General features: G+C 39.5%; 2 protein-coding genes across 9 annotated transcripts in view; one reads left to right on the top strand and one right to left on the bottom strand.

Annotated features, from left to right (window-relative positions):
* Window positions 1-8114, top strand: part of rgs6 (regulator of G protein signaling 6) — a 136168-nt gene extending 128054 nt beyond the window's left edge. For both annotated transcript variants that reach the window (XM_023271747.3, XM_055016155.1), the window contains exons 15-18: window positions 1985-2171; window positions 3872-3961; window positions 4345-4398; window positions 7066-8114. In XM_023271747.3, coding sequence (XP_023127515.2) covers window positions 1985-2171; window positions 3872-3961; window positions 4345-4398; window positions 7066-7116 — 382 coding nt within the window. In that variant the 3' untranslated portion in view covers window positions 7117-8114. The remainder of the gene's footprint in view (window positions 1-1984; window positions 2172-3871; window positions 3962-4344; window positions 4399-7065) is intronic.
* Window positions 8115-9609: 1495 nt separating this feature from the next.
* lama2 (laminin, alpha 2) overlaps window positions 9610-24660 on the bottom strand; it is a 308893-nt gene continuing 293842 nt past the window's right edge. For 6 of the 7 annotated variants that reach the window (XM_055016148.1, XM_055016149.1, XM_055016151.1 and 3 more), the window contains 11 exons: window positions 23153-23245; window positions 19458-19570; window positions 17031-17124; window positions 16484-16579; window positions 16298-16378; window positions 16028-16105; window positions 15697-15769; window positions 15408-15539; window positions 15071-15201; window positions 12493-12712; window positions 9610-12283 (listed from right to left, as the gene is read on the bottom strand). In XM_055016148.1, the coding sequence (XP_054872123.1) occupies window positions 12123-12283; window positions 12493-12712; window positions 15071-15201; window positions 15408-15539; window positions 15697-15769; window positions 16028-16105; window positions 16298-16378; window positions 16484-16579; window positions 17031-17124; window positions 19458-19570; window positions 23153-23245 (1272 nt within the window). In that variant the 3' untranslated portion in view covers window positions 9610-12122. The remainder of the gene's footprint in view (window positions 12284-12492; window positions 12713-15070; window positions 15202-15407; window positions 15540-15696; window positions 15770-16027; window positions 16106-16297; window positions 16379-16483; window positions 16580-17030; window positions 17125-19457; window positions 19571-23152; window positions 23246-24660) is intronic. The other variant, XM_055016150.1, reaches the window with a different exon arrangement.

Raw genomic sequence — 24660 nt, 5'->3', positions numbered from 1 at the left:
ACAGGTGTCCCAACTTTTCTTGATTATTTACAACTCCCTCTGTCTGCATAAAAGTAGTGTTGGAACACACCCTGGCACCATACCCTCCAGAGCATTATTTGAACAATATTGTACTGCTGAAAGTAGCGTGTTGCTATTAAAGTGACGAGGAAAAGGCAATTAGCAATAAAAGAGAGACAGACCATCACAACACATAAAAATCTAGGTCTTTCCTACAGAAAGATTGCCAAGAAAGACAAGGTGTCAGTGAGTACAGTTTTCTTCACCATCAACAGGCACTCAGAAACTGGGGAAACTCTGACAGGAAGAGGTCTGGAAGACCCAAAGACACAACAGAATCAGAAGACAAGTTTCTGAGAGTCAACAGCTTGGTGATAGGCAGCTCACAGGACAACAGCTTCAAGCACAGCTTACGGTAATAGTGGTCGTAGTGAGCAAGTCTCAGTTTCAACTGTGGAGAGAAAATTTGGAGTTGCACGTTTGACAGGTCGAGTTACAGCAAGAAAGCCATTGCTGAGACATCAGAATAAGAAAAAGTGGCTTGCCTGGGCCATGAAACACCACCAATGGACTACTGAAGACTGGAAGGTATTATAGACTGATGAATCAAAATTTGAAATCTCTGGTTCATCATGCAGGATTTTCGTACACTGTCGAGTAGGAGAAAGGATGGTTCCTCAGTGCGTGACATCAACTGTCAAACATGGAGGAGGAAGCGTAATGGTTTGGGGCTGTTTTGCTGGATCCAGGGTTGGTGATTTGTACAGAGTGAGAGGAACCCTGAACCTAAACAGCTATCACAGAATTCTGCAGCGCCATGCAGTACCCTCTGGTATGTTCCTACTTGGTCAGGGCTTCATCTACAGCAAGATAATGACCCAAAACATAAGTCCAAGCTTTGCCAGAACTACCTTAGGAAAAAAGAACGAGATGGTAAGCTTGAAAACATGGAGTGGCAGCAAAATCTCCAGACTTAAACCCCATGGAGCTGGTTTGGGATGAACTGGACAGAAGAGTGAAAGCAAAGCAACCTACAAGTGCCACACATTTATGGGAACTTCTGCAAGAGTTGGAAGAACTTTCTGAAGAATATTTGATTTCCATTGTGGAAAGAATGTCACAAGTGTGTTCAGCTGTTACATCTGCCAAAGGTGGCTACTTTGATTAGTCAAAAATTTAGAATACATTTTGGTTTCTAAATTGATTTTTTTAAGTTCATTTATTTGTTCTATGCTTTCATTTTAGAGTACAATGAGACATGAATACACATGAATAATTTCCAATAAAAAAATGGATAAATTGCAGTGTTCTAAAATTTTTGACTGGTAGTGTATGTGAGATCTAATCTTCACTACTTTATGTATACCAAGAAAATAGCACCCAATGGGCGAGATGTCTTAAACAAAGTGAAAACAAATGAATCTGCCCCACCTAACTCTGAGATATCTTCAGAATTGGTCTTAATCTCTTGCAGATAATCTGACAAATATCTTCTATATGTTGTTTAGCAGATAGATATTGTGTTGTTCCCTGTTTTTGCAACTTCCTTTGCGCTGTTCTGCCTTAAGAGGGCTCTGCTTTTAGACTTACATTTTTCAAACATTCCAAATCACAACATGACACCGCTGATATTGTTGCCTGTGTTTGGTCGATTTACTCTCACTTTAAGCAAGACAAACATCTAACATGAGGTCACAGACTGCTGATGCCATGTTCTAGACGTTTTCTTTTATGTTTGTCGAAAGAAACAGAGACTATGCCCCACCCCCTCCTTCTATCATGTCGGATCATTATCTGATTAATTACAAGAAATCCATCACTCATTACCTAAAATATTACTAGACATCAACTCAAAAGGCAAAAGAAGTGCTTTACATCACCTTCATAAATTAGAAAATGGCAAAAATATAATTTAATATCAACACAAACACTAACACTCAGTCTCAACATCCACTGATGTGTATTTGATTTTGCATGGTTGCAGGTTCTGGCTGGCAGTACAGGACCTGAAGAGGATGCCCCAGCAGGAGGTTGGACAGAGGGCTCAGGATATCTGGGCAGAGTTCCTGGCAGAGGGAGCACCAAGCTCTATTAACCTAGACTCCCACAGCTATGAACGCACCAGTCAGAACCTGAAAGACCCTGGACGATATAGCTACGAGGATGCACAGGTGCTGTGATTTCACAGTAAATTATCTGCTCTATAAGGGCATATTAAATAATTTATTGTAAAGTGAGCATTAAAAAACATAAAATATGAATACTATAGAAGGAGGGATGTAGTGATTGATATTAACTTCAATTTGGGTCATGATTATGATGTCTCACTAGTAAGAAGTGGTCTGATCTTATGATTAATGAGACTGAACACTTCAATGAGATTGAAGTGTTCTTGCCTATTTTTTTCCACCTGTCTATCCATCCATCTATTATCTATACACTGCTTAATCCTCATTAGGGTCCCTGGAGGGGCTGGAGTCTATCCCAGCTGACTTAGGGTGAAGGCAGGGGACACCCTGGACAGGTCACCAGTCTATCAAAGGCTACATATAGAGGCAAACGATCACACTCACATTCACACATACAGACAATTTAGAGTTACCAGTTAACCTCAGCATGTTTTTGGACTGTGGGAGGAAACTCGATTACCTGGAGAAAACCCATGTATGCACAGGGAGAACATGCAAACGTCATGCAGAAAGATCCCGAGAAGGCCTGGATGTAAACTGGGGATCTTCTAGCTGCAAGGCAACAGTGCTAACCACCAAGCCACTCTGTAGCCCACCTGTCTATCCATCTCTACATAATCAAACTGCAAATTATACAAATTCCATTCTTTGCAATGTTCATCAATATTGCAGTAGATGGATATTTTAGGAAACACTGTTGAGTTCAAAGAGAATTTAGAAACAGCAAGTCTGCTGTCCTAAGCTGCAAATCATCACATTAAGTCGTAGAAAAATTAAGTCTAAAAACAGCTGTTGGGTTGTATGCAGTACTATTTCTAGGCTGAGCTTAATGCTAAACTAGCAGGTAGCTTCATATTTAACAAATAGACATAAATATTTTGGTTTTTCCATCAGTCTACAAAAAAGCAAAAATGCATGTTTCCCAGACTATGGACCAATTTCCTTAAATGTGTTCATCAATATTTCTCATCCTTTTATAAGAGGATCCAAATAAGCATACTGTCTATAAGGGGCCCTAATCTACATACCATTTAGAGTATTTATATCTATGTTTTAATTTTTCTTTTTAAGTTGTCTGCATCATAGAAACCTTTACAGAAATTCTCTGTCTGTCCAGTTTGTCTGTCTTACATGCTTCACCTGAATCAACTAATGGGCCACTGTTAACTTTAGTTTACTGTGCTTTGCAAATTCAGAACATCATGAGCACAGAGCCATGAACACTACCGTTCAAAAATTTGGGGTCACCCAGACAATTTCATGTTTTCCATGAAGACTCACATTTTTATTCATGTGCTAACATAACTGCACAAGGGTTTTCTAATCATCAATTAACTTTTCAACACCATTAGCTAACACAATGTAGCATTAGAACACAGGAGTGATGGTTGCTGGAAATGGGCCTCTGTACCCCTATGTAGATATTCCGTTTAAAATCAGCTGTTTCCAGCTTGAATAGTCGTTTACCACATTAACAATGTCTAGACTGTATTTCTGATTTATTTCATGTGATCTTCATTGAAAAAAAATGATTCTCTTTCAAAAATAAAGACATTTCTAAGTGACCCCAAACTTTTGAATGGTAGTGTACACACAGAGCAGAATCATCCTCCTCTTCCTGCTGGTCAATATATGAATTTCTTGTTCTTTCTCTCTGTGTGTCCATCTTTCTGTCCATTTAGGACCACATCTATAAGTTGATGAAAAGTGACAGCTACACACGTTTCTTGCGCTCCAATGTATACCAGGACCTACTGATGGCAAGGAAGAAAGTATGTGTCTCTATGTTTGTCATCAATCAACGACTCAGCTTTGTGTACATACCTATATTTTGAATAAGTTAACTGCAGATAGCAATGGCAATGCAGGAACTGAAGGTTGCTTTATATAGAGGCATCATTGAGACATTTTAAGGGATGCACATCAATCACTGACTTCGCATTAATTACACTGACATGGCAACTACCAACAACCACTGACTGAATGGAAAGCGGAACATTTTTTTCCAATGCAGCTGCAAGAATTACACAGAACTGTAATTTGTAAAAAAAAAAATTTAAATGCTTGAAATCTTGTGTAATTTTGGACTTTGAAATGACCCTTACATGTGTATTGTGTGGCAGAGAAATGTTTTCACTTTTTCTTTACCCTATAGCCTGAGATGGAGCAGGGGAGACGCACCTCTCTGGAGAAGTTCACTCGCAGTGTGGTGAGTGTCCCATTTCCTCTGCTTTTAAAGCTGAAAACTGCATTCAGTAGAACAGGAGTGTCAAACTAATTTTAGTTGAGGGCCACCTACAGCTCACTTTGATCCCTAGTGGGCAGGCCAGTAAAACGACTTTCCTCTCTGTGTCGATTTGTTTATTACTCCGCCAAGGAACGCGGCGGAGTTATGTGACAATCGGCGTATGTTTGTCTGTGAATCTGTCTGTCCGTCTGCAACATTACTCAAAAACAGACCAAAGGATTTGGATGAAATTTTCAGGGAAGGTCAGAAATGACACAAGGACCACTTCATTAGATTTTGGCTGTGATGCAGCTTATAGTCTGGATCCATGGATTTGTTAAGTATTTTCCATTGCGAGATATAGCGGCCGGGACGGCGTCGCTGTAACCATGACAACAAGTGAATGCTGTTTCAGTTACCTGTGTTGCAGGTCAAGCCTGCTCTCTTTAACCTAGGCAGGTTGCGGTGTGTGTGTGAGAGTGTGAGAGGGTGATGTAAGGAGGAGCGCTGCAGCGGTGTGTGTTGTTGCAGAGACGAATGTGGAACTGGAGGCATAGTGAGATGCACCTTGATGATATAACCAGTCATAGAGGGTAAGTGTGAGAAGCCAGTGTACCCTGGATGAACTGTAAGTGTGGACAGTTGCTGTCGGTTCAATAAAGTGCCTCGTTCTCCCCCTGCAAAGTTTGTCCAGACTTATATTGGCTGTTACCATTAACGAGCCACGCTAAGCTAAGCGGGCTAGCGCTACCCGAGGCTGCCCAACCATGGTTCGGCGGCCGGCAAAATAGGGTCGGTAACACCTGCAACAATTCACTCGACCCGTTACATATTTCGGTCACGCAATTTGGTGTGACATGGTGTTGTGCATGCATACGTTATGTAGTACACTACACATGCCTGTGGTCACGCAAGGCAATTTTGTATTTATTTAATTAGTTTGTGGGTCGATCTATATTAAATGACCAGATTCTATGTTGCCGTGATTTCTGAATACACAAATTGAGGAATGAACAGTCTTGCCGGAGCACTGCACTCTCTGAGTGCTTTTCTTGTTTATCTTTTTGTCCGTCCTCTTCTCGTCTGTCCCTCACCTGTTTTCTGAACTCAGCTGCGATGTTTAGTGACTGGAATGCAGAGACCAATTCATTGGCTGAGTAGTGTCACATGGGATGGCTGAACTCGTACCTAATTGGTTTGTGTGTTTCCTGAGCTGATAAACTAATGCCGTAAACAACGGAAAAGCTGTGCCGGTGAAAAAAAAAAAAAGAAGTGACCCATCAAATTTAAAATACCCGAAATGCGCTGCCAGGTACGTTTCAGGGATTTTGAGTCATTCTGCACTGCAGATGCGTTAATTGCGTTAAATTTTTTAATCTGATTAATTATGGTGCTGGATTAATCCGTGTTAATGCGCTAATTTTGACAGCCCTAGTAAAATCACAGCATAATAACTAATAAATAACGATTTTTCCCTTTTAGTGCAAGAAAAGTACATTCTGAAAATGTTCACATTTAATGAATCTTTTTAAAAGACATTATGAACAAACTGAAATTTCTGGAGAAAAATAAGTGACATTTCAACAATATCATGCCTCCGTTTATCATTTACACGTTACAACTTACAGATCACAGTGTATCTACAAAAGCACAAAACATTTAGTCACAGGTACCTGGAATTCAACAATGTAGTATTTTACAACTTGTCAAAGACCTGGACATTTTTTTTTTTTTTTAAAGTTATTTTTTTGGCCTTTTTTGTCAGCTTTTTATTAGATAGGCACAGTGAGAGAGAGACAGGAAACAGGGGAGAAGAGTCAGGGGAAGACATGCAGCAAAGGGCCGCGAGCGGGAATCGAACCCGGGCCAGCTGCATCGGGGACCAGCCCCTGTACATGGGTCGCCTGCTCAACGCATTGAGCTATACAGGCGCAAAGACCTGGACATTTTTTAATATTTACATTCATTTCCATATCTGTGTAGCTGCAACATCACTTTACATTTGCAAAAGTTGTGATGTCTGTACTCAGTAAACAGTTGACTGCTGTTGGCGACTTCACTTAAGGGACATCTTCTTTTTCTTAATACTGGTTTTAAGAAATGGTGTGGTGTGTGTTCAGTGCAGAAATTAATTTGTCCAGCTGCATCGCTGAACAAGCAATTGCTCATAGGGATATTGAAGTACAGATGCAGGATAAACACAGAAAAGAAAGCTTTCACAAATATAGTGAAGGGATTGACACATTTTGGCCTCACAGGTCTGTTGTGCCCTATGGCAGCTATACTTTTTACTTCAACACCTGAAGCCGCTTGTGTGCACAAACTTCTCAAAAATCACAAAAATCTCTCTGCAGATGCATTGTGAGCATGAAATGTAAGAATCAATAATTAAATATTATGTTAGTCTTACTGGACTTCACATACTACCTATTGCATCTGTCATTGTATTACCACTTTTTTATTCATTCACTGACCATCCTTTCATAACCATCTCTCCCTACATTGAGCTTTAATGTACTTTTTGCAGACAGGGTTTTTCTTTTCTTTCAGCCTGCTTCCCACTGTGCTCTCTAAATCCTCAGGAAAGTTGAGTTGATGGCATTTTGACAGCCGTCACCCTCACCTCCCTTGCTCTCTGTTTCTTCTCAGGGCAAGTCACTGACGGGCAAACGACTGACGGGCCTCATGCAGTCATCCTGACAAGGCCTGGATCAAGAGTAGGAGGAACCATACCCAGGAGAGCTGCTTACCTGTGGGTAGTAGGTGGAGAAGGACCCTGGGCTGTGTGGGTGTGGCTGAGGGCGGCGGCTGAGGGTGCCAAACAAGCATAGACTGCTGGAGGGAAATGCGACCACGTCTGGAACTCACTTGATCAGTTCAAGAGGACCGACAGCATGCAATAAGTCAACAGATCTGACACCAAGACAGTGCTGTTACTGTGTAGATGATAAACAATGTTACTCTTCTTAGGAGGTTTCTACTCAAATGCCTGAACTAAACAAGACCAGGCACAGTCACTTCTCTCTATCTACTGTATACACTCACGTTAATATGGTAGCTGAAGAGACTATTGCTTTATTTTCAGTGATATAAACATGGAATGCTTGAATGCTTTGACTAAAGTCAAAATAAGACTTAGATTAATGCTGTAGCCAGTTGTTTTATCTCACATCTTTCACTAGGATGATATAAGGGAAGGAGGGATGGGTGGGTTTACAGTAAACATTCACACGAGAACTGATGGTGGACTGCCTTCTTTAATGGTGGGACAAATGGAGTAGTATACCAGGTTTTCAGCAAATGAGCTTTTAGATCAATCTACTATTGTATGACACAAGATATGCCTCTGTATGTCCAACACTGCTTTAGTTGGTTCCAGTGTGTGCTCACATTTAATATCATTCTCAACACAAAAAGTGTGATTTTAACCTAAATATTTAGAAGTCTGAGTGAATCAGAGATGACTTGACTTTTAAACAGCCATTTTTGACTCTCAGAAATGAAAGTGTGTCACAAAATGGTGAGTTGATCATTTTCCATTACTTTAAGTGAGCAAGTGGATAAAATGTGAGGCTTTATTATATCTTCTAAACATTCCACTTCAGGGTGCCACGGTAAGGTTTAGTGGGCTGACTTCTAACCATTCTCCACCTTGTGTAAAGAGGACTATGAAAATAAAAGAGGAATGCACAATAAAATGAGGTATCTGGACCTTTATTTCATCATTTAATTTCTCCAGAACCAGAAAAGAAATTCACGTTAAGTTTCTAGGAAGTTCCTGGGGTAACTGAACCAAATGCCACATTCTGAGCTGTAAATGCAAGGACATCCTTGCCTTCTGTTGCTATACACTGTCATCTAGCACATTTGGAATACAAGTGCTGGTTAGCATCCTACCTTCTCTTTGTTACTGTGCCAAGACTGAGAAGATAAGATTAAAGTAGGGCAAACAATGTGCTATTTGTAAGAATACTACTTTAATAGCACACAATATTTAGAAATGTCATATTAAAATTAAGGGGCTGCACAGTGGTTAGCACTGTCAATCCCTGGTTCGCGTCCCGGCCTTCCCAGGATCTTTCTCCATGGAGTTTGCATGTTCTCCCTGTGCATGCATGGGTTTTCTCCAGGTTCTCCAGCTTCCTCCCACAGTCCAAAAACATGCTGAGGTTAACCGGTAACTCTAAATTGTCCATAGGTGTGAATATGAGTGCGATCGTCTCTATATGTAGCCCTGTGATAGACTGGTGACCTGTCCAGGGTGTCCCCTGCCTTCACCCTAAGTCAGCTGGGATAGACTCCAGCCCCTCCAGGGACCCTAATGTGGATTAAGCGGTTTATAGATAATGGATGGATATTAAAATTATCACACATTTCCAAATTCAGACAAATTGAATGTGGTCACTTGAAATTTTAGTATATGAAAAGTGCATGACATTTGATATTTAGCAATGGACAGTTCTAAACCGTTCTAATCAATAACAGGGACTCCAGTGGCTCTACTTTGTTAAGAGCTGTGAAGTGCAGCAGCACCATCTGGTGGAGGTTCAGCAATAAAACACAGGGGTTTCATCTAGCTCCTAAATGTGTCCTCGCTGCATAAATAAATGTAGCATTGCAATATTGGTCTTTGTGAGGAGCAGATTTTCGTCATTTGAACAAGTATATGAGTTTATTTGCAGGGCTGATTGCCTATGTAGCAACAATACAGTACATATCATTAATAATTGCAAAAAACGTAATGTTCTTATTACTAAAAAACAGGAAGAAATTGTAGTTTTTATTGCATTGTTTTTAGTCCCAGTGTTCAGCCATGTTTTCAAATTGATCATCCCAAGAAAGTTAATTTCTTCTTAAAAATGTCGGTGTCATCTTGATTGCACCTCAGAATTATTCTCCATTGTGGAAGGCATTAATCACATTCTGCACACTGTACAGAAAATCTCCCTGATGTAGTGTTTCCCAGGCTGAATATTTCAACACAAATTAATCCTATTTAGGACTGAATGGTTTGGGCAAAATATGTAACTGCAACTGTCCTCCTTCAGTTCAAAGTTTACTGCATAATAGATCTAAAATGTGAAGAACATTACCACATGAGACACCACCAAAAGTGTAACTTTCATTCAAGTGAGACGGAATAAATTTGTAAAACCTCTGACATGGCAGTTTAAAGAAGGACAGGACAATCTCTGTGATGCTGCTAAGAATATATTTGAAGAAACAGATACTTAAGTATTTTCAGCAAAACCATGCACAACATGAACTTTGTGTCCTGCAGAAACCTTGTACCTTCAGTTTGCCTTCTCAATATTATAGAAAATGATACAAGCTGCAACTTGTGTGAAAGGTTCACATCGTATCAATCTAATCTCTTGGTTTATGGAATGTTACAGGAATATAGAGCCCCAAACTTAAAAAAAGAAAAAGTTCTCATTTTCTAGTCACCTTCATATCTGGTAAAGTTTAAATTTAACATGTCAACATGATATTGGTCAATGTAGCTAGTCAGTATAGCTTTAGACTAAAAATCCCAGCTTTTTACACGGTGTCACTGACATGAAGGTGAGAATAGAATGACTAGACAATGTTCTATGTCAACTACTCCTTTAAGAGTAAGAGCATACCCCAACAAAGAAATGATTCCGATTCTGATATTCTCAACTAATTTTCAGGGAACAAGGTTTATGTAGGACAAATGTAGAAAAAAACACATGTATAAACTGTAACTTTTCATTGTTTTCCAGAGAAGTTTTTGTTTTACTGGTAAATTTACATAAATATTTCACCAGCACAAAACCTTCAGAGGACCCTGGACTGCCTCTTCAAGAAGGCCAAGGAAAGACTTTAATGCTCACACATCACACATATCCCAAAGACAATAAGCTGGAACACAGTAAGCACCTGTAACTACAGCAGAGGTCTAAATGGTAACGTTTTATTAAACCTCAACAAATCATGAAATGCCTAGCAAGATGGCTGAGAAGTGCTGCTTCACAAATGCAAGTATCAAAAAAAAATCAAAGGACGGAAGAGAAAGAAGTTAGACTTGTACTTAGCTGAGTCATAACCAAAAAATACCAAGGTAACACTAAAAATCCTTTAATGAGGGAGCTTAGTGCCTATGTGTTTCAGCTCAGTCTTCATCAGGACACAACTTCTTGACATATTTTACAGGCCTGATAAAGTCATCCAGGTCATGTGGAAACGATGTTTGCCTTTTCATAATGCATGAAACCTGCAACAATTGCACAGTTTCCGGCCTTCGACATTTTCAGAAATGGATCCTTCATTGTGACCATTATACTTTCTGATATAACCAAATAACATATTTAGCATCCTGAAATAAGCATGATAACACAGACAAGGTGATGCTTGCAGATATGTTCTGCTGGTCCAAGATTACAAAGACACCATATTCAACATCTTAAACTGTTCAGGTATATAAGGAATGGTGAATTCAGAAACTGTGTGAAAAGGAAATCATTTCATAATATAATATATAATGGTGTTGCTGACTGTTGTGTAGAGTTTTAAAAGCTTAATCATTCTGTTCATTAAACTGACAATGCAGTGATTAGAACATAAAACATAACTTTCTTAACTTCAAAAGAATGTGTCAAACACCAAGATTGACCACAAAAAAATTATTAAAGAAACACATTTGTTTTGTTGTTATTGAACCTATTCTTTACTGTCTCTTTCATACTGACAACCTCAGAGCTGTGTACTTCAAGGAGGCATTTTTTTTGCATTTGCAATACCCCCTGTAGTGTTGTATGCAGCCACAACTTAAGAGTTACAGGATAAACTGAGTTGAAACACACATATGTTAAGCCTATTTATTAAAGGTTTTAATTTTTTTGAAAAGCAATGTGCCTTAAGTATTTGTTGGTTTTGACTTTGATCAAAAAGCTGAGTAAAAGTGCAACACTTTCCTCTTCCTAAACTAGGAGACACGGTGAGAGCTTGCTTTTAAATCACTATAAATGTACTGACCAGAGTCTTATACTTTGCATGAAGTCAGGGTCTCCTGCTGTACTGTCAGTCTCTCCCTAGAAGCATAAAGGTGAATTTCAAGGCTTTTAGCGACAGTACATAATAATATGCAGTAACAAGCTTTTTTGTGTGTTTTTAAGTAAAATGTTTGTCTTGCTCTTTTAAAATCTCAGTAGGTAATTGTGCATGTTGGTAGCCCCAAAGAAGCAACAAGATGTAGATGCAAAATTCTCACTTTTCTTCCTATAGGTGGTGTCTATGCTGCTGAGAAGATTGCGTTTGGCCAGACAAAGGTTGTCAAAATTTTCAAAAATCTGTCTCTTAGGTTGGACACTCATCTTGACGAACTGAGGCCACAAGACCAGAAAAATGAATTCGCACAAATGGGATGAGTCCACATGGTCTTTCAGTTCATGCTTTAGGTTAAAAGTACACTAGTTAAGGAGTACAAAAAGATTTATGAATGCACAGCCTCATATTCCCTGACTGAAACATAAGTTGGTATTGGTACTGGACTTCCATGAAAATGCTTACAAACCTTTCGGCACATTAAAATCAAAGGTGTTGATAACAAAATGATAGATTAGGGTTATGTTTACATGAACATCTGACCAGTGCAGCTTTCAATACTGAGATCTTGCCTAAATGCAGTAAGCTCCACACATTGTAGATCTGTGTAGCTCCATGAAGAGGCTCTATGGTACCAGTTAGCCAGCTACAGCAGGACAGGAGAGAGGCTGGACTCCTTTAATCTCCAGAGCCTTGTTGAACTGCACATCCATCGTCTTAGAAGCCTTGGTGATCTTCAGGTTCTTTATGCAACCTCGGAAGGACCTGTTGGTGGAGAGAGCTGCCTGACGAACTCCATCTGAGAGAGAGGGAACACATTCACACATCAGTGTGAGGCTTTTTGTGAAATGATATACAATGTGCGCGTTAAAAATTGCACATTAGTGTGTACTGTATTCTCACTGTCTATATGCTTACTACAACAGATGGGAAAAAAATGTATAGATGTAAATTTACTGAAATGTGCAGCTATTATTTTAAGTCTGGGAGTCTTTGGGCTTTTCATACCAGGATACCCTCCAACATAGATGGGGTCGTTGGTATCGCAGGTGTTGGAGCGAGCATTAGGACTCTCCGCTTGGCTCTGCTTCCCATCAACCACCAGCTCCACCCTGTGGCGGAGCTTGTTGGCAGTGATGGAGTGCCACTGGCCATCACAGAAGCCGTCTCCCTCTGGCATGTGCTCCGCTGTGATTCGTCCGGCCCCATTATCAACATGGAAGAGCAACTAGGGGGAGGGGCAGGTACATGGACACAACAGTTCAATGCTTGCGCTAAAAGTGACATTTATTTCTTTTCATAGTCTGTGGCTATCATTTATAAATTCTTTGTCTGGAAATTGGGATAACAACATATACTGTATATACTGTACATACACAAGTAAAACTAACTAGTTCTTAAGGCACACACTATCTACAGACTGCATAAACCAATGCAATTAGGTTAAAGGAATAGTTTTAGGAAGCACACATTTGTTTCCTGGTGTACAGCATATTAAAGCTAGAGTATGCAGGTCACACTCAAGCTTTGACCTAGAATATGTCCATCCTTAAACTTTAAATTTTTAAAGTTTAGGGATTTAAATTTTATTACTCCACCAAGGAATGTAGCAGAGTTATGTGACAATCGGTGTATATTCGTCCACCTATCTATCTCCTTTAGCAACATTACTCAAAAAGGGACTAATGGATTTGGATGAAATTTTCAGGAAAGGTCAAAAATGACACAAGGAGCACGTGATTCAATTTTGGCAGTGATGCAGCTATAGTCTGGATCCACAGATTTATTAAAGATTTCTGTATCATTGTGAGATAGCGTCAAAGCGTCACTGTAACTATGACAAGTGAACACTACATCAGCTGCTTGCTGACAATCACATGATTGCGATCCTACTACAAATTGACCGCTGTGGACTTATTAGGATTTATCCATCAGAAATGATACAAGGAACAATTGATTAAATTGTGGGGGTGTTTCTGAGTCCCATCAATTCCCACCGCCCGTTACATATTTAGGTCATGTGATTCAGTATCTATACATGACGTACACATGCATAACACATGCCTGTGTTCAACGCAATGTAATTTTTAATTGAAAATTTCATCTATCAGAAATAATACGACTGAGCAGCCTTGGCGGAGTACTGCGCTCTCTAAGTGCTTTTCTTGATCATTACGTATAAAGTTTGAATCCTTAAACTTGATACATGTATTTAGGTCTGACTGTCACATAATTCCAAAAAAAAAAAAAATTTAAAAATTGCTTCATTTTCACTTTTAATTTGACCAAAACTAGATATTGATTGGTATTTATCAAAGAGAATATTTAATTAACTCATTAATTTTCAAAACTATTAATTGTGATGCTAGCAGTGTAAAATGGACTGCAAATCAGGACTATTATAATAATATATATACGTATTTGTGCAATTTTTTTAATCACCATCTGAATGCATGTAGGTTCCTGTGACACACAGCACGTACAGTTTGCCTGCTGGGTTATCAGTAGACAGAAGCGTAAGCTAGATTTAATACCGATAACCCCCGACCCTATACCGTCTCATTCACTCCCCCAAATCACATGAAGACACACTGCCTGAGTATAACTACTCCACGAGTAAAGGCGTTGGTGAGGTGTGGAGTGCGGTGCATTCATATCACATCAAGTCACATTCAATGTAGCTCACAACCCTTACACCTCCAAACGAGGGAATCACCCGTTCAACAGAAAAAGAGAAACCACAATGCCACATTTGGTTGTAGTTGCTCTTTACCTGCCTGTGCAGTCTACTCACACCTCTACCAATATGTCTGGCTAGCGTTGTTGGTGACACGCAATGAATTGGCAGAGAGAGTGCAGGTTTTTCCTTAACAATCCAATCATTCAATGCATATAAAATGTTGGACAGGTTTCTTATAGGCAGGTGACTACTACAAATAATGAACTGTTTATTATTATTATCAGAGCAGGTGATGTATTGACTGCTGTTGGAATGTGAAAAGACATTTAACAAATAAAACAAAAATGCCCCTGGAATATTTTGCATAGTCTAGCTTTAAATGAGGCTGCACCTGGTTAGCTTAGCACAAAAAATGGAAACAGAAGGACACATGTAGCTTGGATCTTTTCAACCATGACACAACTGTATATCACCACTTCTAAAAGTCACTGATGAACACATTATGTTGTGTCTCTTTGTTTAATCAGTACACAAACATAAGCACGACACTGCCTTATAGGATATTAAGTGCTGGGCTATTTCTTGACTGAGACTGACTTGACCACCTGGCAGCTGCATAGAGTTAAGAAGCTTTCTGGCTCAAACCCTTCATAAAACAGTGAAATGCTGGTACTGACTTTCAGTTTTTGTGTGGATAAACAAACAATATATAATATGCTAATTAGTGAGCTCTAAATATGAATGCGCGCATCGAGGATTTTCTTGTTATTTGACTAAGCCAGATAAGATGCTTTCAGTCTTTGGTGCTTTACTGTGTAACAGACTCAGTTTTTCAGCTAAACCTCTGCCAGAAAGCAAGTGCGGTTTCCAAAGTAATGAACCATTCCTTTAAATATTGCTGTGTACCTTGCCCTGGACAATCTCGAGACCAAGTCCATCATTTGCTTGGTTACTGATGGCCAAAAGCACGCCATTGGTCCTGCTGGTTCGGAACTCTAATGCGATTGACACATCTAGGCCCACCCTATAGGAGGAGACTGGATAAAGACAGAGAGATTATTAGTCACTTGTATGTGCATTTGTTCTGGAGTTACTAGATGGTTCACAGGTCATTGCAAGGGTGTTTCTGCACAGCTGACCTGTAGATAACTCCATGACAGGCTAGCCAAATGTCCCAAGTGATGTTCCTATTGTAAATACAGTCTTACTTTACTGCAGCTGAGTTGTCTGCGTGTCATCTCACCTGCTTTCAGGTAACCGGTGCCATCAAAATAGGTTCCTGCCTCAGTAGCAACAAAACACCTTCCAACCATATGACTGGAGGTGGGTGTGGCCATGTTCAGTTTAAAGTCCTCAATGACAGCCTCAGAGCGACCTAGGAACAGAGGGAGAGAGAGGGATGAAATTTAAAATGCCCTCTATGTAATTGTAACTGAGGCACAAGATAAAGATGCACAAAAGAAAACTTATTGATTACTGAAATATACATGCTATAAGATGCACAAATTCTAGATACAAGACAATTCCTTTACCTGGAGCCTTCGTGCTTACAGGACCTCCAACCATCTTAAAGTTACGAATGCATCCATTAATACTGTAGAGAATCTAGAAATAAAAAAATTGTGAAAAAAAATCAGTCACATACAAAATTAAATGGCAAACCTCTCTGTGTGCAGGTTTAACAGCAAATCACATTGGTATTTACTACACTGTAATCCTGATGGAAGACTGACACTGGAAACTAAAACTGTATTGTGATTGTGTTGATCGTTATATTATTACCACATCAATGTCAATTATTTTAACTGGGAAAATGTGAAAACTTGTTGTTTAAAAATGCAAAGAGTGTCTGTGTGTTTATACCGGTCCGATTCTTTTGCTGGTATAGTTTCGAGGTAACCCACCAACATACAGCGTTCCCACCACGTCTAACAGGTCAGCCTGTTGAGAAGAAGACCATTAATTAATGTAACATGAAAGCAATCTTTTAACACCAAATGCGTTAATATCAGAGCTGAGGTTTTCACTGAATCATTTGTCTTATATTTTCTTATAACAAGTGTTTCCTGTTTGCTAGTCTGCTACTTGTATGTGCGATTATATTAAAGCTTTCAAAGTCTGAAAATAATCAACCTTCTTTGGACTGATCATCTGTTTACTGTATCGCCCATCAACCATAAGCAGACCTCTCTGCTTGGCGCGACTCACACGAATCTAAAAGGACAAAAAGAAATAGAAAATTAAGGGGACAAAACACAACAGATAAGGGACACTTTCAGAACAACTGAAGCTTACTAAAAAACTAAAGGACTGTCCTACCTTGTGCCAGTTACCATCATTGATGGAGAAGGGAACACAGCCAGATATGTTTCCATGTCCAAGGTCATAACCCAGACAAACCTGTCCATCCTTGATCTACCAGATTCATGATGGAGAGATGACAAGAAGAGCACAAGGAGACGTGAGATGACAGATGAGATGTCCCTGGTGAAACAAACTACATACGAACTCAGGCCCTGTACAGTCTCACTCTATAGACAGAAAATAAACAGGATGTGAAAATAACAGTCTTTAAACAAATTAAATACATGTGTATCAGGTTGCATTTTTATTTTTTTCGTCGAGCAGTTAAAAGGTCTGCTTTGTTCTGCACTGTGTGGTACTGGTCTGATTATGCAGGGAAACCAAGTGCTTTGTGACACAAACATTGATTCTATAACTTGTTGATAGTCAGTGTAGTTAAAAGCTGTGGCACATATAGTAGAAAAGCAACATGCTTCTTAAACTAACATGAAAAATAACTAAACTTTGGGACAAACTAAGGGAAAAAATGACATACAGCAATAATATGAGCATTGGATGTTACCTGTATAGAAACAAAGTCAGCGTGGTTGATTCTTGCCATGTAGAGAACCAGACCAGACTCTTCTTTTGTCCTCAGATCAAACTCCAGTATTAGCCTAAAACACACAAACACAGAGAACTGTTTAATGAAAATGAAAGAAATAGACACAGTAAATTAGTTCTAAAAGAGTATTACACTGGTATACAGTTTATGTGTGTCATTTTTAATATGCAATTTCAAAAAAACATCTGCTATTCACAGTATGTGAATAATTAAAAACATGTTGGATTGTGCTGATGATTTAGATATTACATATTTCTCCTGACTTACACCCTGTAAGTAAGTATAAAAATAAAGATCTGCATATTTCTGTTCCAAATATTGACATAAATGATTTGCATTCAGTTTGGTAGAACATGGATTTCTGCAGTGGCACAAAATTGTAGTTTTGAGTTAGTCAGATATCTATGATGGAACTGTTTTCTAGCACTGACAAATACACAAAATGTTGAAAGACACAGTGTGATTTGGACAGCAGGCCGCTCTGTAGTCTGGGAGAGCGTGAAGTAAACAAATGTTACAAGTCTGATTCCCAGAACAGCCCAAGTCACTGGGCAGGTTGTGGATCACTGCTGGCCCAGACTATCAGAACAATACCTCAAAAATACAGTACAGCACAAAAGTTTGGGGTCACTTAGAAATGTCCTTAATTTTGAAAGAAAAGCATTTTTTCAATGAAGATAACATTAAATGAATCAGAAATACAGTCTAGATGTTGCTAATGTGGTAAATGACTATTCTAGCTGGAAACGGCTGATTTTTAATGGAATATCTCCATAGAGGTACAGAGGAACATTTCCAGCAACCATCACTCCTGTGTTCTAATGCTACATTGTGTTAGCTAATGGTGTTGAAAGGCTAATTGATGATTAGAAAACCCTTGTGCAATTATGTTAGCACATGAATAAAAGTGTGAGTTTTCATGGAAAGCATGAAATTCTATGGGTGACCCCAAACATTTCAACAGTAGTGTGCATAAACCATAACCTTGTCTATAGATACAACAGGTGTATACTGTCTGTCTTTTCATCATTTTTCTGTTTTTGTTATTGTCAGTTTGTGGAACAGAGAGGTTGTTCTGAGGGCTGGTCCAGTCAACATGTTCACTTTTTTTTTTTTTTTTAACACATTCTTAATTATACAGTAGATTTTGATCTAGCGTACACCTGTGTGATTGTCAAAACTTCATCTTAACCTGTCAAAGCTATCAGTCACAGTTCTGCTTTCCTTTTACTTATTTAGAGCTACGCTCAATACTGTGGGGTCTGAAAAACACACACACATCTGTGTTTGCTGCTGAGTATGGTATATGTAGCAAGACATAAAGTTACATCTGCACTGGTGGAAGGCAACTATTATAGTCCTTCATTTTCATGCTCCTTCATATTATTCGTATACAACTATAAAACTATATTTCAGGGCAACTACTCATTAGAGATTAAGTGTTTTCTTTTGAATTAAGATTGTAAAATAGAATATGCATTAGTAAAGATGAAAAGTAATATATAATAATATATAGAATAATCTTCTCTTGTTAATCATATACTATACTACATTTTAAGACTCATGTTTTTTTGAAAATTATAAGTACTTCTAGTACTCCAGGTACATTTTGATAAGTACAGTTACATACTTATGTGACATTTTCATTGCGGTACTCATACCTATAATATGGAATTCTTACATAAATATAAGATGTATATATCTACCAACACCTGTACAACTTTCCACACTGTTGATATTTCTTGAGTATTTGTATGTTTTTAAATCATATATTGATTTAACATTATAATATTGTATAATTGGTACTGCACAGTGGATTGGTGGTTAGCACTTTCGCCTTGCAGCTTGCAGCCGGTTCGCGTCCTGTCCTTCCTGGGATCTTTCTGCATGGAGTTTGCATGTTCTCCTTGTGCATGTGTGGGTTTTCTCCAGGTTCTCCAGCTTCCTCCCACAGTCCAAAAATATGCTCAGATTAACTGGTCACTCTAAATTGTCTGTAGGTGTGAATGTGAGTGTGATAGAATATCTGTATAAGTAGCCCAGTGATAGACTGTTAACCTGTCCAGGGTGTCCCCTGCCTTCACCCTAAGTCAGCTGGGATAGACTCCAGCGCCCCCGTGACCCTAATGAGGATTAAGCGGTGTATAGATAGTGGATGGATGGATGGATATTGTATAATTGTATCCATGATGATGCCAGTGTTGTGAATTTTTCAAAAGGTTAGTCTGTGGCAGGTGCTATATAATTTAAACTGTAAATCCCTAAATATACAACATTATCAGCAACCCTGTGTACACTGCACTAAAACGGTAATAAAACCATGTTACACAAAAAAAGAACTGAATAATAAGTAAACCTAATATGTGGACATTTACTTTGACTTACCTCTCTCTGACTTTAGTGTCATCAAAGGCAAAGCTCATGTGGCTGTTCCTAGTCAGTCCAAACTGATATGCCTTCTCCAGCGCTGTCGGGGCCACAGCTGAAGCACATGAATCCTGGAGATCGGACATAACATGTCAGTTCCACTGACAGGCTCTCAGAACACTGCTCCTATCGTTTCTTGTTAACAGGAACCTGGACACCCTGGCAGAACCCATGCCAATCACACTAATGGGGTTCCTGCTTGTGATCTGCAGTGACCTGAAGGCTTAGTTAGTCACATTCAAACATCACTAAACAGGACATCATATAAGAGATTAATGAAAAGGTTTTAAGCAAATTTTAGTTTCAGGTGGATATCATTTCGCTTTTTCTCACCTTAAATCAGTCAGTGCCAATGTGGATTTGGCTTTTCTTTTAGATTCTCCAACAGATTTATTCTTAGAAATCCTGTACATATTTTCATTTCATCTGAACCAAATGTCACAACAGTTTTCGGCTAGATTTGGGTTTCTCCAGCAGTGTAGTGTTTCTGCAAGTTATTTCAACAAAATGACGGTGTTCTTTCTCTTCTCTCAGAAAGCAGTTTAGCCAGTGACCACAAGGTGTCATTGTTGTAATACATCTAACATCGTCTTAGTTTGGGGCTTTTTATTCATCCTCTTCTACTGTTCCACATGCTGTAGCTTTATTCCTCTTCTTCTCCTTGTCCAAGTCTTCCTCTTTTCTCTCATTTCATGTCACCCTCCTGTCCTCCCATCTGCCCCTTCTTTCTTTTGCTCTCTACTCTTTTCTCATCTGCTCTCTCATCTTACTTCTCCACATATTTTCACTTCGACTCCACTCTACCTTTTTCCTGTTCTGTTCTCCTCACTTCCACTTTTCTTTCTATTTCCTCACCAATCTGTCATCTTCTCTTCTTCCCCGTGTTTTCGCATTTCTTGCTCTACTCGCATCAGCTACGACTTTCCTTTTTACAATAAAATCATGTCCTCTTCCCTCAATTGACTTCACCTTCTAGCTTTATGTTCTTCTCCATTCCACTACTGTTCCTTTTCTTGTCCTCCTTTTTTCTTCTTTTCCCCTGCTATTCCTATGTCCCTTTGATCACAAGACATGTCTCCACTGTTTATAATCTCTTCTTTTATCCATCTTTTTCTCTTTAAATCTCTGTAGTATTCCCATCCTGTCATCTACTTCACTGTATTTGCCTCCTCTGACCACCTTTTCTTACTTTCCTTTCCCCCTCCTACTATTGCTACATGCAATTCCTTATGTTTCTTTTACCTTCTGTGTTTTTTTTCTTGTGCTGTGTCCTTCCCAGTCCTCCTCCAACTCTCCTGATCCAGAGAACCTCTCCCCTATTGCGCCTCCTATTCCACACTCACCTTACTTTAAGCCCCCTCATTCATCCACTTGTTCTCTTTTGCCTAATTTTCTCCAAGCATCCTCCTCTTCTGACTTTTTCCACCTTGCCACATCTTCTCCTACCATCTTACCCTCCTGTCATTCTTTTCCTCTCATCACCTTTCCTCCTCTCTCTTTTCTCACTGTTCACTCGTCGGTTCTTATCTGTTTCCCTTTCTCTTTTTGTATCTTACTGTCCTATCTTTTGTCACCTCTCATCACTGGAAGTCCTTTCTTCTTTCTTCTCTTAATTTTGTTCTCTTTGTGTCTGTACTAATTTTCTCTCCCCATCTACACTCCTTCACCACATCCCTTGTTACAATTTCCAGTGTTTGCATCCATCTGTCCTCATTCGCTCTCACCGCAGCTCCTCTTTTTGTTGGCTTCCATGTTTTCCTGTCCTCCAAGAATCTTTGTCTCGTGTCTGTAGCTCTATTCTTCTCTTTTGAATATACAGTATCACTTATTAAGTAATATTGCTGCTTTGCCGTATCTCCAGTGTGAGACAAAGTTAGCCAGAGAGAGGGGATCTGAGATGATTGAGTGTCTGTGAGTGTATGTGTGTCTCAATCTTCAATCCTCTCTTGTTCCCTTTCAAGTGAAGACATTCCCCACACTGTGACCTTGCTTTGTTACAGCTGACACTCACCTCTTATCGCTTTCTGTCCTCATATCCGCTCCTCCTCCTCCTCAACCTCCTTCTTTTTTCTCTTTCTTATTCTCCTGCATCTAACAAAAGGCAGACGTCACTTGCTCAGAAGCCCTTTCCTTCCTTCTCCTTTCATTCTTCTCCCGCTTCCTCTCCTCCGTCTTTCCATTAAGCAAACAAAAGGCGAGTGCCACTCTGTTCAGAAAGACTCTACCCTTCCTCCATGGCTGCACCTTTTCTGCCTCATCCTCTCCTCTGTCTTCTATCCTCTTTCATCCTTCTCTTCTTCCCTCCCTTTCTCTCATCCCCTCTGCGTCTTTCCATTAAGCTAACAAAAGGAAGACGGTCTTCCATTCAAGTCTTTGGTTGGAGGTCACACCAATAGAAGCTGAAGTCATTTAGATCAGGAGTGTGTGTGCGTGTGTGTGTGTGTGTGTGTGTGTGAGAGAGAGAGAGAGAGAGAGAGAGAGAGAGTGTGTGTGTGTGTGTGTGTGTGTGAGAGAGAGAGAGAGAGAGAGAGTGTGTGTGTGTGTGTGTAGGTGTGTGTGAGAGAGAGAGAGAGAGAGAGAGAGAGAGAGAGAGTGTGTGTGTGTGTGTGTAGGTGTGTGTGAGAGAGAGAGAGAGAGAGAGAGAGAGAGAGAGTGTGTGTGTGTGTGTGTGTGTGTGTGTGTGTGTGTGTGTGTGTGTGTGTGTGTGTGTGTGTGTGTCTACAAGTGAAGATGAGCCTGTTAATGAAGTGTACATGTGTTGCAAAAAGTAACCATCACTTGGGGGAATTAAGAAATCTGCACTCTGCCTATTGTACCGCAGGTTTCAGAGGAGCTACTCTTTTGGCCTCTGGTAGTAATTTGCTTTAGCCACAAATGTTTAAAAGCTCAACTAATGACCCATTTAAAGATTGTGCAATGCTCCTTAAGTACTTATCACTGGGCACTACATTGCTTAATAGTGTTTAAAACTTAAGTCTTGCAGTGAAACTACAAAAGCCCGAGGCAACTCATACTACAGATGAAACAGCTTTACCCCTGTGAGTCAAAAGATGGGTGACCTATCATAAATGATACATCATAAGAGTATCCACCAAGTAACAAGTCTTTCTTTTATCAGCAGCTAATGCCAAGACTCCTGAGCAAGGCATTTAACTCCAAGATGCCCAAGTCAAGCTGGTCACTGACCAACAGTTAACCATCTGAACCTGAAAGATATATTTTCGTTTAAAAAAAATCACAAAATCACCAAAATGACACCATTTATCCACTAGGAACTATACAAACAGAATCATTTTCGATATGTCCTTTAAGTAAAGTGTGCAGTTCTCTCAGGATAAATGACTAACTTTAAGCTCAAAATTGTGACGTCATCAGACTTTAGGAGCAGACATGAAAGAGATATTGAGAGGAAAATAAAACACATTTGATCAATGAAATAAATGCAACATGACTCAAAAATGATATACAGAGGAGCAGGTTTTCAGCAAAAAACTGCTTGGGGGACTGAATGGGTTTGTCACAGACAAGCTGAAGAAGACAGTAAGTTTTATGACATGGATAAATGCACTGTTTGCTTTAGTCTTTTCATGGAATTCATTAAGAATAACAAAATAGAGACTGTGATGTAAGTGCAAAAGTGTGTGTCTGTATACCAGGTCTGCAGTGGGATCCTGCTTAGCAGTGGGTGGTGCTACAGCAGCGGGTGTGGTAGGTGTGACAGCGGGTGGAGCAGGCTGTGTGGTCTCCTGTAAGTCATGGAACACATTAGTGGCAGCCACAAATCCAGAATGGCAGCAGTGTTGATGTAAAGCACAAACAGCAACAGGCAGGCAATGATGCCATGGCGAATGGTCACAGAACTGATGATTATAAACACATAAAACATAAAGTGGCTTCCATCCCTTCTTAGATCCTCACCATGACAGACTGTGTTACCTTTAGAGAAGAAAAAATAGAATTCTTTTACCAGTTCGTAAAGTAAAACAGACCTGTTTGGGAGTTGAAATATATTGTCCAAATATTTTTTATTTCAGTGTCACTAAGGGAAATTAAAGAGCTGTGGTTTAAAAGCTAATCAGAGGCAGCTGTCACGTTATCATTCAGAACAGCAAGTACAAAAGAAATGTAGAGATTCATTGGAACCTGGTGGCTGTTACAGAGCCTCTTCAACATCTCTGTTGGTGCCCACCACCTATTTAAAGAATCAGAAGTAGAGAATTTGTTGTGAAAGAGAAGTGGAAGATAAAGAAGCCTCCTTATTCAAGCACATGCTGAGAATGTTGTTTTCTGTTAGCTGTGATCCAGCTTGTGATTGCGTCTTTATTTTGACAATATCCTCCTCTTACTGATGATGAAAAATGCATGTAGCATCCAGTGTGCAGAGCTCCATTACAGAGTGTTGCACCACAACCCTTCCTAAATAAAATGTAAAATGTACCAACTGTTAAAACTGTGCCGTACAAGATTAAAAACTGCTGTTTGATGACAACTATGAAATATGTGTCACTATATTAGCCCTGTTAAATATGATCCATTAAAATGCAAAAAGTGACAGCACTGCACTGGAGGGGGAAAAGGTGTCTTTTCGAAACAGCTATAAATAATAACTTTGATACTTTCTTAAATCTCAAACAGTTCATTTTCTGTAACAACCCAGTAGTGTAGAATATCATTTGAATAACACAGTTTCATGTTCAGCCTTTCATGAAGATCAAAGAAAGACACACTATACAAAAATACACTCTGGAACAGAAGCACACCTAGAAGGGACATTGGTTTTCTATTATCAGCACACTGTGATGCTGGTGCAGTAAAGGTGATGTCCTCCTAAGACTTGCGCCTTTTTAAAAATATTTTACATTTGCCTCTGAAGTCTGGAAAGACCTGTGAACTGTAATTTGTTGTGGGCATAATGGAAGTCTGTTTAAAAGTCAGCAACATTGACATTACCTCCAACAGTTAATTATAAAAACAGCTTACAGCTGCTACTACAGTTAACATGTAGATGTGGACTGAGGGAACCCTTGCTTCTCACAGCCTGCAGTCTATATCATAAAGCAGATGAGCTTACAGCCCATAAAGCAACAAAGCACAGAGTTATAGCTAAGCTGGCGAAGCTCTCTGGCTCTGGGCTTCGTGATCAGTGTCCCTTAAGAGGTGT

This window comes from Amphiprion ocellaris, chromosome 12 (genome assembly GCF_022539595.1).
Source record: "Amphiprion ocellaris isolate individual 3 ecotype Okinawa chromosome 12, ASM2253959v1, whole genome shotgun sequence".
NCBI lineage: Eukaryota > Metazoa > Chordata > Actinopteri > Pomacentridae > Amphiprion > Amphiprion ocellaris.
Note: the sequence above shows the minus strand (reverse complement) of the source record. Positions and strands in the feature narration are given on the sequence as shown.